Here is a 13250-nt window from a genome sequence, read left to right as displayed (position 1 = left end):
GGAAGCAAAATTTAAGTTTCTACCAACATTTAAGAAGCTTTCATTTCCAGTGATGTCCAACCAGTGAGCAAGTAAGAACATTAGAAAGTTACATTAAAGGTACAGTAGAAAGGAACATTATAGGGTATGGAGAAAATATTGGCAAGGTGGATATTAGGGAGCCAGGGGCAAGATCAGCCAGCATCACATCAGGAAAGTGCTATTTGAGCAGACCTGATATGAATAAGGACCACATGGGGAAGAAGAGCCCAGGCAGAAGCAGCAGCAAAGGTTCAAAGACCCTGGAGAAGAGGAGTTTAGGGGAACAGCAAGGAAGCTAGTGTGCCCAGAGTACAGTGAGGAGGGGATGAGAAAGCTGAAGTCAGAGGAACCAGAGGTCAGCTCAGTAGAGCACACAGTCAGGACCTGGCCTTGGCTCTAAGTGACGAAGGACCAGTGGAAGTCCTCCTGCTCTGGGAGATAAAAATGGACACTCTCCTCCCATGTGATTTACAGCCTCTGAAAACCTGTTTGAGGGTCAGCTATGAGTCAGTTTCTGACAACAATAGCAAACAGTATTTTCTATGTATTTATAAAAGGACTAGAAGAAAGTTCAGTACTTTTTTTTTTTCAAACCTAAACCTAATTCTTTTATTTTCATCTCAGATTTAAACTGGCACTGTGATCTTAAGGGTTTATTGTTCAGAACGCCTTCCCTAGCCATTGACTGACTTTGCCATGTGGATGGGCAGGTGCATGCAAATAGGCTGTGTTAGCCTATCCACAAGGGGATTGGCTGGTCTCGTTAAAATTAACAGATCCAGCAGCAAAATGTGAGGTCCTTATTACCAGCAGAGAAGAAGTAAGAAAATGCAACATGTCTTTTGATGCTGAAGATTCTTGGACGAGTCAAACCAGGACCTGTGGGAGCAGCAGCCGTAGCAGCCCAGCCGAGAACCAGAGACCTGACCTGACACAGAATGGACCGTGGGTCTGCCGCCACATGGAACCAGAACTAGGAGCTTTCACCCACATTTGTTAGACAACTAGAGGAGGAGGATCCGTAACTGGTGGCACTGAGAGCTTTGTAACACCGGCCTCAAGCTGTGAACCTCAAGGCTGAGGTGCCTATGAGCACATTTCAGAAGCTGTCCTGACTAAGTAGTTGTATTCTGCTACTAACCTGATTTCTAGCCTTTCGACTTCCCTAATAGGATTCTGTGTGTTCTGTGAGCTATCGCAACAGACTTTAGACCCAGTAGAGTAATAAGATTGGTGTTGGGATGAGTAGAGAGAGGTACAAGATTGTAGGGGACATTTCTGACCTTAGGGAAATTTGTTTTGTGGTGTTGATGTTGTTGACAGGGACAGTTCCGCTTCGTGGAGTTGGTAAAGGTCAGATATGGCCATCGCCACGCAGCCCTTCCTCTTTTTACAGGCACTCTCTACCCTTGCCATTATCTGACTTCATGAGTGCAACGTGAAGACAGAGCTGTCAGAGGTTTATGTGATTAATTAAGAAAGTGGTTGAGTGTCATGATTGTTTTCTGATGTCTTTTTGTCTATATAACTTTTGGGGGGCAATACCCTAAAAAGAGTTAGTATTCATGGGTGGAACTGTGTTCCCCTAAAACTTGCTGTGAGTTTACAGAATAAGGGTGCATCTCATCTAAGCCATGCTGTTTCAGTTGCTTCCTATGCATCTGAAAGCTAAGCAAAGAAGAAAGATGACAGAAGAAGAATCAAAGCCTTTGAACTGTGATGTTGGGGAAAAGGGTATATATGTCCCATGTACAGCCCAAAGAACAAACAAATCTGTCTTGTAGGAGGTGCAACCAAGGTGCTCCTAAGAGGCAATGATGGTGAAACTTCATCTCACATACTTAGAGCATGTAGTTAAAAGGAACCAAGTTCTTGGAAAAAGACATAATGCTGGGGGAAGATGAATGGTCATGGAAAGAGAGGAAGACCATCAGCAAGATGGGCTGACACAGTGACTGTAATGACAGGCTTGAAGATATAAAAGGTGGTGAGGATGGCGAATTGACGCCTTTGAGCTGTGGTGTTGGAGAAGAGCACTGAACATCCCACGGACGGCCAAGAATACAAACAGGTATGTCTTGAAGACGGTGTAGCTGGAGTGCTTTCTGGAGGCAAGAATGATGAGGCTTTGCCTCACATACTTTGAGCAAGTTGTTAGGAGGGGCTATTCCTTGGAGAGGGACATGATGCTGGGAAGGGTGGAAGGTCAGCCAAGGAGAGGAAGACCTTAACCAGGTGGACTGACACAGTGACTGCTGCAGTGGACTCTTGTGTATCAGAAAGTGTGAGGACGGTGCAATAAAGAACAGAGTTCAGATCTTTTGTTCATAGGGTTGCTATGGGTTGTATTTAACGGCACCCAACAACAACGTAACTATAGATCTCATCCTGTTTACAGATAGTGTTTTATTTGGTTTGTTATTTAGATCAAAAAAAGTTGCCCTGCAATCCCAGAGGAGGGTGGTTCGAATCCACCAGATGCTCTGCTGGAGAAGGAGGGACAGTCTCCTCCTGTACCTGTCAGATCTGATTTGACGGTACACACTAACTCTAATGGCTTGAGTTTGTATAGTTTGGTTTTTGTTTGTTTGTTTTTACAGAGCAGATAGGCACATACACACACGCACAGGCAGCACTTAGGCCATGTGAGGATCACTACGGAAGCACTCTGGTATATCCAGCTTGATTTGAACTGTTAGCCTCCAGAACTTTTCAGAGAATAAATTCTGGCTCTTTAATGTCACTCATGTCTTACGGCAGCACTGGGCGGTGAAAATGGGAGTCCAGCTCAGGTGTGTTAAGAGTCTCCATCCACCTCTGCCTTTTTACCTGTGGAAGAACCTTGGGAAAGCTATTCCTCCTGGAAAACGGGAGAAATGGTGCCATCTCACAGCCTCTGGAGTTTCAGACAAAAGGGGCTCATAAAGTGCAAAGGACAGGGCCTGGCTTACAGTCAACACACAAGAAACACATCTTAAGCTCCTCTTACTATCCGGGCCTCTGTCCATTCAGGTCTAGATTCTGTAGACAATTCCATTTACCTCTTTTGCTAGTTTCTGTCCTTGTTCCACACAGATAGGTTTTTCCTTCATATCGTTCAGTCTTGCTAAAGTTTTGGGGTCATCTCGGAGATCAATCTAATAATGAAGAAAGGGCAATTATGTTTCATAAGGTTATTAAAAAGAATGCTTTTAAAAAGAATGCACAGTCCCCTTTCATCCCTCATATTTATAATAAAAAAAGAGTAAATGAAAACTCTGCTTTCCTTTGGCACTACTTTCCCCAAAATTACTTTGGTACTTTTTGTTATGTGATGTCCAGTCAATTCCAACTCATTGGCAGCCCCACACCTTTCTATCCTCTGGGGGAAAAGAGCTGTTCCGTGGGGTTTCAGGGCTGTGAACTTTTGGAAGGAGATCTCCACAACTCCTGGGTGGTTTGAACCCCTAACCTTTCGGCTGATAGTGAAGTGGAATGAAATTTATTATTGATATACTTGAGGGCTAGTCATGTGACAGCCTTCCCTCCCCCTAAAATAGAGCACAGGGGCTACGCTTAAATGGGTGAAGTCAAAGCTGACATACCTGAGTTCCTATCAATAAAAAGGGGACATTGGGTGCGTATTCCTTAAGTTCTGGTACCCACTCCTCTTTCACGTTCTGAAACGAGGCTGGATTGACCACCGAGAAGCAGATAAGGAAGACATCAGTCATGGGGTAGGATAAAGGCCTCAGACGATCATAGTCCTCCTGGCAAGAGAGAAGCACATGATTTAGAGCAGACATTTCTTTTTTCTTCCCACTCCCTCCAGAGCTCCTTAGGCATCTGTGAAATTGCAAACAATTATCCTGTTCCATCAAAAAGGAAACAAAATACCAAACCAAACCTGCTGGTGGATTCTAGTCCAACTTCTGGTGACCCTACAGGACAGAGCAAAACTTAGGTCTCTAAGACATTCCATGGTTGTCAAGGCTTCCCACCTTCTACACCCTTTCCAGGACTTCCAAGTGTTTCCAAGACTTTCAAAGATGTTGACTCCTATCAGTTACCATATCGTGATGGGCAGAGAAAGGATTGAGACTGTTAACTTCATCTAACTTGAAGTCAGAATCAGTACACTTGGTTCCAGCAGTCAGGAGATCAGGAGGTGTTTTGCACTGGCAAAGTCTGTAATAAGGGACCTCTCCAAATCATTGAGGAGTGATGATGTCAATTTGAGGACAAAGGTGTATCTGATTCAGACCATGGTCTTTTTAGTCACTTGCTATGCTTCTGAGAGCTGGACAATGACTAAGGATGACAAGAAGAATGGATGCCTTAAAACTGTGGTGTTGGAGAAGAGTACGGAAGATCCCATGGAACCTTACGGGATCCCAACTTTGTCTCATACTTTGGGCATCTTGCTAGGAGAGGTTATTCCTTGGAGAGGGAATCACGTGTGGGAAGGTGGAGGGGCAGCAAAAGAAAGGAAGACCTTTGATCAGGTGAGGTGACACAGTGGTGAGAGCAGTGGACTTCAGTGCGTCAGATATTGTGAAGTGAGTCAGGATAGGACAGTGTTCAGATCTGCTGGTGGTTCATAGGGTCGCTGAGTCAAGCTTAATGGCACCTAACACCAGTGACATTGTAGGACAGAGCAGAACTGTCCCATAGGGTGTCCAAACCTTCTGTCTTTATGGAAGCAGACTGCCACAACTTACATGTTCAATATACTGAACAGATGAACACACTGAATAATGATGGGCATAGCAGATTACATGGTCAAAGAAGCACAGTCAGGAACCTTTCATGAGCTGAATATGTAGCACACCAGATAAAACAAGACAACCCTTTTTGGTTGCATTATTGTTCATTTTTAAATTCTGGATACCAGTGATGGGAGAAATAGAAAAGACCATTCTTTAAGAACTGTAAGGATACCTTGAGGAAATGCACAGTGGTTACTAAAACTGTCACTGGATACATTTTAAACTATTTGAGCTCTTTCCATAGTATTGATTATAGCCAAAGATTGTCTGAAGCATTATAATTTACAATAACACATACGAGAGGAGGTGCGGCTGGAGTGCACGTTGGAGGCAAGGACGGTGAAGCTCAGACTCACGTGCTGTGGGCATGTTGTCTGCTGGGCCAGTCCTTGGAAAAACACATCATGCTGGGAAAGGTGGAGGGTCAGAGAAAGAGAGGGAGACCCTCAACAAAGTGGACTGACAGTTTCTGCAGCAGTGAGCTCAAGTATGGTAGAGATTGTGAGGAAGGTGCCAGGTAGGGCAGGGTTCCCACCTGTTCTTATGTGTGTCGTTGTCAATTCGCACCGGATGACAAGAGAAACTGGCTATTGACTATGTATTGAGTATTTGTATATTCTTCCATATATTTATTAATTCTCCTAGTAACTATATGACATAAGTTTCTTTACTCTTACGTTCCATTTGAGTAAAGTAAGGCCCTGAAGTTAAATAACTTGCTAACGGATGAAGGGACAGTAGGCAGGGGAGCTGGGATTCAAATCCTGGCAGGTTTTAACCACTGGGCCCGTGCTACAACCACCACCTGAAAGATGCTGGCTTCATGCTGGTCCATGAAATCAACCAGCACAGGGTACCAGCATCACACTGCATGGACGCAGTCCCGGGCTCATGCACATGGTAAAGCACTTGAAGGATCTCCACAAGCCTGGCAGTTGCCATCCTTGAAGACCTGCTTATCTGTTTGTGAAAATGCAGCCACTGAAATCCTCTGGAACACACAGGGGGCCACCGTGAGCTGGAGCTGTCACGACATCAACTGATTTAGCAACACAGGAGAGACCGTCTGCGTACTGCTGTTAGCTGTTGGTGACCCAGCTCTGACTCCCAGTAACCCTACACACAAGGAAGAAATAGTGCTTCATGATCGCTGGTATGTTTGAGTCCACTGCTGGGTGGCTGTGTCCAACCCCAGGGAATCAGGGAATGCCCTCTCCCAGCCCCATTCCTGACAGCATTCGGTTGTCATCTGTGGGGGTTTTCATTGGCTTGTATGTGAAAGGAGAGCAACAGGCCTTTTTCCCAATTGGCCTTGGAAGCTTTGCTGAAACCTGTCCACCAGGGCTGGCCCTCCTGTCATCTGAAACACTGGCCACCTGGCTTCCAGCCTCATAACAACTTGCTCGCCACTACAGTTTGACAAACTAACAGATAGGTGACATACCACACACACACACACAGAGAGAAGAAATATTTTTTCCCCTCTGGAGTTGAAGATTAGTTGGGAAGGAATTCAAGATGTGTACTGCAACAGATGGTACCATCCAAGAATGGGAGAAACAAATGCTTAAGCTTGAACAGGGGAATGCAAAAATACTTAATCCAACAAGTATTTCTAAGGACTGTCAGCGTGCCACTGCCTTTTTTTTTAATACATCAGGTTGCCAACTAGACAGCAACTAACAACAATCTATGTGAAAATCTCAGAGAAGCGAAGGGATGAAAGGGGTCAGATAATAATGACTTTGTGATACACTTCAGAAGTTTCCAGAGCTCTCTTGGAAGATCTCTGGAGAAGGAGATGTCTGCATCTGTGAATGTCTGCAAAAATGCCGATCTTTGTAAAAATGAGGGCGTAAACTCATGCCACCCACAAAGTACTTTGAGACCTCAAAGCCACAACCCCAAAGAGAAGAACCCACAGTGCTAATAAAAGAACGGGTAAAAGGGTAACACACCAAGGCGGAAGAATGATGCGAGGTGGCAAATATACAATTAATTCCTAATGCACAGATGTAAGTGGCCAATAAGTCCATAAATCCCTTTCAGATTCCCTCCCACCCCTATGGCTTAAAAAAACCCCATCATACCCACAATTCTCCAGGGCAGGACACAGTACAGACCTCTTCCCTGGGATATTTTGTTACTCTAAAGACAGCACAGGTAGCCACAGTACTGAGAAAAAACTCATCTGATTTGTGAATCAGTTCTATTTCCTATTCTTAAATAAACAAAAGGCTACAGTATTTCTATGCTTTTCTTTGGGTGACTCTGCTTTAGGCCAACAATACCTGTCCCATACGTCTTAATTATTCCTCATTAGGAAGCACTGTATTACTTTTAAAGTCATTTCATTTAGAAGGATTGATCTTGACTTTAAAACAAGTCCACTACCTGCAGGTTTCTGTTAGTTTGGTTTTTTTTCCTTACTGCATATTTTTACTTTTAAAAAACAAGATTGGTAACCTTCTAACCTTCAGGATAAGCTGTCAAGTAAGTAATGTTCTCTACCATCTCTTGTATTTGATATTAAATTATATTGTGTCTTTTGGGTAGCAGGACAATTGACTAAACCATCAAAGCTCCAAATACTGTATATTTTGTAAGAGTTTGGCTTTACTTTAAAATCCTTAATTTGAAATATAAGCTAGAAAATTTAAAACAAACAAAAACTCAACAACCAAAAAACCTAATATTTCCATTTTGAATGTGAATCCTGAATTTTAAAAACACTTATTTAACTTTGTTCAAAGATTTTAGAAAAGAATGCTGATCAGAAGGGGAGGGGATGCAGAACAGAATTTCAAATAATCACAGATTCCAGACTGGCTGGAACTGGATGGGCTGAATGAACCCCTGAAACTATCGTCCCAAGATAATATTGTAAAATCTAACCAAAAACATTTCTTGAAGTCTTCTTGGAAGCAAATAATTAAGGTTAGCTTAACAAGTTGAAAACAAAACAAAACAAAAACCCAACCCAAAAGCAAAACTCCCTGGAGATATCTATCTGGGATCAAAGAGGCAACAGCAAATTGAAGTATTAGACAAGAGGCTCAGTGGGCAGTGAATAAGTGTTAATGGGAGATTAACTCAGAAAACAGAGATGAGAATATGCAACTCAGAGAATCTAGTCAATGTTGATGAATTGTACTTGTAAAAACTACCGACGCTAGGTTTTGCTGAATGAAATTAAAAAAATAAAACAACAGCCACACAATTGTTTAAAAATTTAATACTATGTTTTCTTCCTTTCATTGTGGTTGAGTTGCAACCAACTCATAGCTACCCCTCCAGAACCGACTCACAGCAGGTTTTCAGAGCCTGTAAATCACACAGGAGGAGACTGCCCACCTTCCTCCCATGCAGCAGCCGGTGGATTTGAACTGGCTACCTGTAGGGTGGCAAAACAGTTGCTTTCCCTATAGACCATATAAGAAACTCTGCTGTTAGGAAGTTCATGGTTAGGGAGAAAAGATATATGAACATTGTATTATAAGTAAAATGTGCTCAAAACCTAATGTTGTTCTTTGTTGTTGTTGTTGTTGTTATGTGCTGTCAAGTTGCCTGTGACTCATAGCAAACCTCTATACGAAAGCCCTAAACCCTGCCCTATCCTGTGCCAATCTTACTGTCTCCAACACACCTATCCCTATGACTCCAGTCACTGAATCAATCCATCCCATCGAGGGTCTTCCTCTCCTGCGCTGTCCCTCCATCCTTCCAAGCATGACATCCCTCACCAAGGACTGGTCCCTCCTTGCAACATGTCCAAAGTATGTCAGACTCCTTCAGAATCCTTGCCTCCAAGGAACAGCCTGGCGTCACCCTCTCCAGGATGAACTTGTTTGTTCTCCTAGCAGTCCGTAGTATATTTAATACTCTTCTCCAGCACCACAGCTCAAAGGCATCAATTCTCCTATCATCCCTAGTCATTGTCCAGCTCTCTGATGCATAGCAAGTAATTGCAAAAACCATGGCCTATATCAGGCGCACCTTAGTCTCCAGACTGACATCACTGCTCTTTAGTTCTTTGAAGATGTTGTTCTTGGTGATATCAAAAAGACTTCTAGAAGAGTCTGCTTCTGAGTTGGGCCTTCCAGAATGAACAAATTGGATGTAAACATACACAACCCAGCAACACAGCTCGGAGAAGTCAGCTTACCTCTCGGAGCCTTAATTCCCTGTCAAACAAGTGAACAAGGACTGTAACATGCTGTAAAAACGCATCACAGGCCCAAAGAGCCCGGACACTACTTGATTTAACAAAGATTAATTTCTCAAACCTACAAGAGTTTGTCTCTGCCACAACTTAGAATGAGGAAAGAAGTAGGCCCACAATCCGATCCCAGGCTTCTAAAGTCTAAGGTGGCTTCGGACTACTGGAAAAGAAAGGGGAATAAAAAAGAAAAGTAAAGATGACAAACTACGAAGCCCCTGACAGCTGTCAGTCTGATGGTATGAAGCAGTAACTCTGACCATTTCAGAGGTCTACAGTAGCAATCCTCATCTGTTTCTGGTGAGAATCCCAAAACAGACACCAGGAAAGACGCTCCACACACTCCGGCCCCAGTGGGTGGCCCTGCCGCAGACACACATGGGCAAACAGCTGGCCTCCTGGGAGGCTTGTCTTTTGTGATAAATCTAAATGACTTGTCTTTCCCCAAGAATCGTCAGTAGCAACCTTAAAAACCCTCACTCCCTCACTTATGCCTTTTCTTCACTTTTGAAGTCATTTTATATTTCAACGAGGGAAATGAAAATAGCACTTTTTTAAACTACTTATTAAAAAAATAAATGGCTTTTCTCATTGCACTCAGTTTAGTGGGGAATATCTGGGCTTTTCTTCTCTGATAGCTTTCTACCTTACTCAGTTGCTGGGTTTCACAGTACGCCAACATCTGCAGTTTAACCAATCGGGAACATTCGTCACCTTTATCATCCTGTGCCAGCATCACCATTATCTCCAAACTTTTTCATCATCCTGACATTTTGTTTTTAAATGAAACCAACTGGTTATCTTTTGCTAAATTTAGTTCAAAACTTCAACAGTGGTGACTTTATGGAATTTCCCCTACCCTCTTCCTAAAAGTCTGGCGGGATAGCGTATAGGAAGCACCGTAAGTTCCTAAATTTTTTTCCAAAACTTTTAAATATTTGTCTGTTTCTAGTTAGTTATGAGTAAGAGTTTTGGTGACTTAGTGGTTAAAGAGTTACACTACCAACCCAAAGGCAAGCAGTTCAAACCCACCAGCTGCTCTGTGGGACAAAGACAGGTGATTTTGACTTGTAGCCTCTAAAAACTTGCTGGAGGATATCAGCTCCATGAGTTGGTCCCATCTTGATGGCACACAGCATCAGCAACAAACATCCAGTTATGAAGTATTGATAATAGCATCTCTACACAACCAGCCTAATCAGCATCTTACTCAAAGAATTCTTGATACTGGAGGTTTATCTCCAGGCTCTCAGCAGCTGTCATCTTCATCAATTTTTATTTATAGCAGTTCAGTTTCCCAATTAATTTCCCAATGATTGATTGAGGAGCTAGAAACCAGACAGTGGGCTTCTCGTCCATTGCTGCCTCCCTCTCGGCCACCTGACTGACTGACTCCCGCACAGGTGAGCTGTTGTTAGGAGCTGTTCAGTCGTTTGCGACTCATAGTGACCCTGGGAACTACAGCTCTGAACCCTGCCCTGTCCTGAGCCATCCTCACCATCTCTGATACGCTCCGGCCTACTGTTACAGTCACTGTGGCAATTCATCTTGGGCTTCCTCTCTTTCTCTGACCCTCCACCCTTCCCAACATGATGTGATGTCTTCTTCCAAGGCCCAGCCCCTCCTGACCACATGCCCACAGTATGGGCCTGGAGGAGAGAAGACAAGGAGCTGAAGGCCGGCTCCCCAACGGCTGTCATTCTAATCAGGCACTTCATCTCTCAGGGACGGGACAGGCCACATGAATGTCACAGCACATGGCCCATCACGCTCCAGCCGACTCCTCTTACCCTTGTTACGAGCCCCAGTAGCGACTTACACGACCTACACAACTTACACAACTGGATGAGATCCAGGTTAGAGGACTGGGCTCTGTCTGAGCTGAGCCCACGGGGAGGGAGATGGAGACCTGGCTAAATATGGTCCTGCGGCCAGCTTCGCCTGCCCATCCGTGACAGGAGAATAAATATAGAGCACAAATGGTTAGATAAACGAAGAGTGCTGGTCAGAGATCTTCTGAGTGCTTCTGCTTGACTTTCCAAAAAAAGACAAACCACAGCTCAAAGCCGCTGCTATTTCCTTTGTGCAGGGAGGTGAGGCGCCTCCCCGTGAGGGGCTCAGAGCTCACATCCTGCATCGTCTGGGGCCCTCAGTGCGCACGTGGGGGTCTCAGCGCAGACGTGACAGCAGTTGGTTTAGTTTTTGCTTTTTGCTAACTCAGGTCCCAGCAGAGCCCTGTGTCTTATCTTCCTTCTCTAACTCTTCTCACTCAAATTTCCTGATGATCAAACGCCCGTGCGTTCCATCTAGCACATGTCTGGTAACTGAGAACAGTGGTCATTCACGGGCAACATGTGCCCTTTCTGTGCTGGAGGGTCAGGCTCGACTCCCAACCAGTATCTTCTCATGCACAGCCACCACTCACACGTTAGTGAAGGCTTGTGTGGCGAGGATGCTGAACTTAAGAGCACTCATGGCCTAGTGGTATGGTGCTGCACTGCCAACCCAAAGTCAGGTGGTTCAAATCCAGCAGCTGTTGAACCGTGGCAGGAAGATGGGCATGTCCACCTGTGCAACTCATTGCCTCTAAAAACGTACTGCACCAGCTAAGGGTCAGTTCTGACTCCACAGCTCATAACAACAACAGGATGCGGAACGAGCTGAACTAATTTCAGCGTGACTTCCAAGCTAAGACCAAAGAGGGAGAGGGGCCTGGTGGTGCAGCCCTGAAGGTAAGCCCGTAAGAACCCACATAAATGTTACGATCAAAGGTCCAATCTCCTTGTGCACAGGGCTGATGTCTGCAGCAGTGAATGACGACAGCGTGGCTGACAGAGTCCCTCAGAGGGTGTTATAGACCTGTGTCAGCCAGTGGTCAGAGGGGCCTCTGAGGAAAGGAAGTGACAACTGAGCCAACGATGGGGTGAGGAGCCAGCGACAGAAGGGACAGTGTGTGCGGAAGGGCTGAAAGGCCGAGGCCCAGGCGGAATCTGAAAGGAGGGAGCCTCATCTCTTCCTCAGTGGCTGAGCGGAGACGGAGGCTCTGGAGAGTGGCCGCAGGAGCGGGCACCGCGGGGGAGGCATCTGGCCTGGACAACAGGGTGCTCTGGTGGCCTAGTGGTGAGGAGTTGTGCTGAAGGCAGGCATTTGGAATCTCCCTGGTGCTCTGCTGGAGGAAGACGGGCCATCTCTTCTCATGCGATTTACAGCCTCTGACAGACCTGCCAGGGGGTCACTGTCAGTTCTGATTCATGACTTTGACGTTGACTTTGTCTGTAGTAAAAAGGCACTGAGAAGTCTGAGAGCAGACAGCTGTGAAGCTTGGTTTTCTAAACGCAGATAATTCAGGCTGCATTTGTTAAGAATGAATTAGAGAGGGGATAGAATGCTAAGGTAACAGCTGACAGGCGGATGGCTGTGTCCCGGGGAGATTCTGGAAGTGGGCTCAGGCCTGGGTGAAGGGTCAGTGGTAGAGGGGAAGGTCCAGAAATTCCCCAGCAGAACCCAGGTCCCGGCTTGTGCAGTTCTACAGGGGATCTGTGATGAAATGAGGGCGACTGGGGCAGAGACGCAGCACATAAGGAAAGCGGACCCAGGGGTGGCAAAGGGCAGTCACATCTGTATCTGGTGGTGTTCCGCCTCTGTGTCCCAGCCAGAGACCAGCTGACTGCCAGACCCACTTTTTGGGGAACCAGACACATCACATACTCAGCTTAACTTCCCCCTCAGATCTGCAGTGTGTGTGTGTGTGTGTGTGTGAGAGAGAGAGAGTGTGAGACAAAGAGAGACAGAGACAGACAGAGAGATCTCAGTCATTGGTATCACAACCCAACCAGAACCCTGGAAGCCCTACTGCACATAAGCATCAGGTGGTTGAACGGGTAAAGATTGCACTGCCAACCCAAAGGTATGCAGTTCGAATCTATTGGCTGTTCCATGGGAGAAATATGGGCAGTCTTCTCCCATAGGATTTACATACATTGGAGGGTCAGTTATAAGTTCATTTCTACTCAAAGGCACAAAATAACAACATACAAACTCCAAATCCTACTCAATCTCTCTTTCCAAACTCTGTTTCTTTGCTTGGCTAAACTCCTACTCAACTTTTAGGCTCTGGTCTAAAAATCTCCCCCATACTTTCTTCCATTAAGCATCCTTCTGTATTGTAGAATGAGTTTAAAGATCCAAGAGGGCTGGGAGAGGGTGGAAGCAGAGGGATGGGGATGTGCAGGGGGAGGGGGGATTAATCATCAGGTTGTACA

The 13250-nt window shown here is 45.2% G+C and overlaps 1 protein-coding gene across 1 annotated transcript in view; it reads right to left on the bottom strand.

The window, feature by feature from the left end:
• RHOQ (ras homolog family member Q) overlaps positions 1–13250 on the bottom strand; it is a 43902-nt gene that overhangs the window by 1735 nt on the left and 28917 nt on the right. Inside the window, exons 3-4 of the mRNA XM_006881009.1 lie at positions 3606–3770; positions 3063–3158 (exon numbers count right to left, since the gene is read on the bottom strand). Of these exons, the coding sequence (XP_006881071.1) occupies positions 3063–3158; positions 3606–3770 (261 nt within the window). The remainder of the gene's footprint in view (positions 1–3062; positions 3159–3605; positions 3771–13250) is intronic.

This window comes from Elephantulus edwardii, unplaced genomic scaffold, assembly GCF_000299155.1.
Source record: "Elephantulus edwardii isolate Elephantulus edwardi_28Jun2011 unplaced genomic scaffold, EleEdw1.0 scaffold00011, whole genome shotgun sequence".
Taxonomy (NCBI): domain Eukaryota; kingdom Metazoa; phylum Chordata; class Mammalia; order Macroscelidea; family Macroscelididae; genus Elephantulus; species Elephantulus edwardii.
This window is presented reverse-complemented; position numbering and strand designations above follow the sequence as displayed.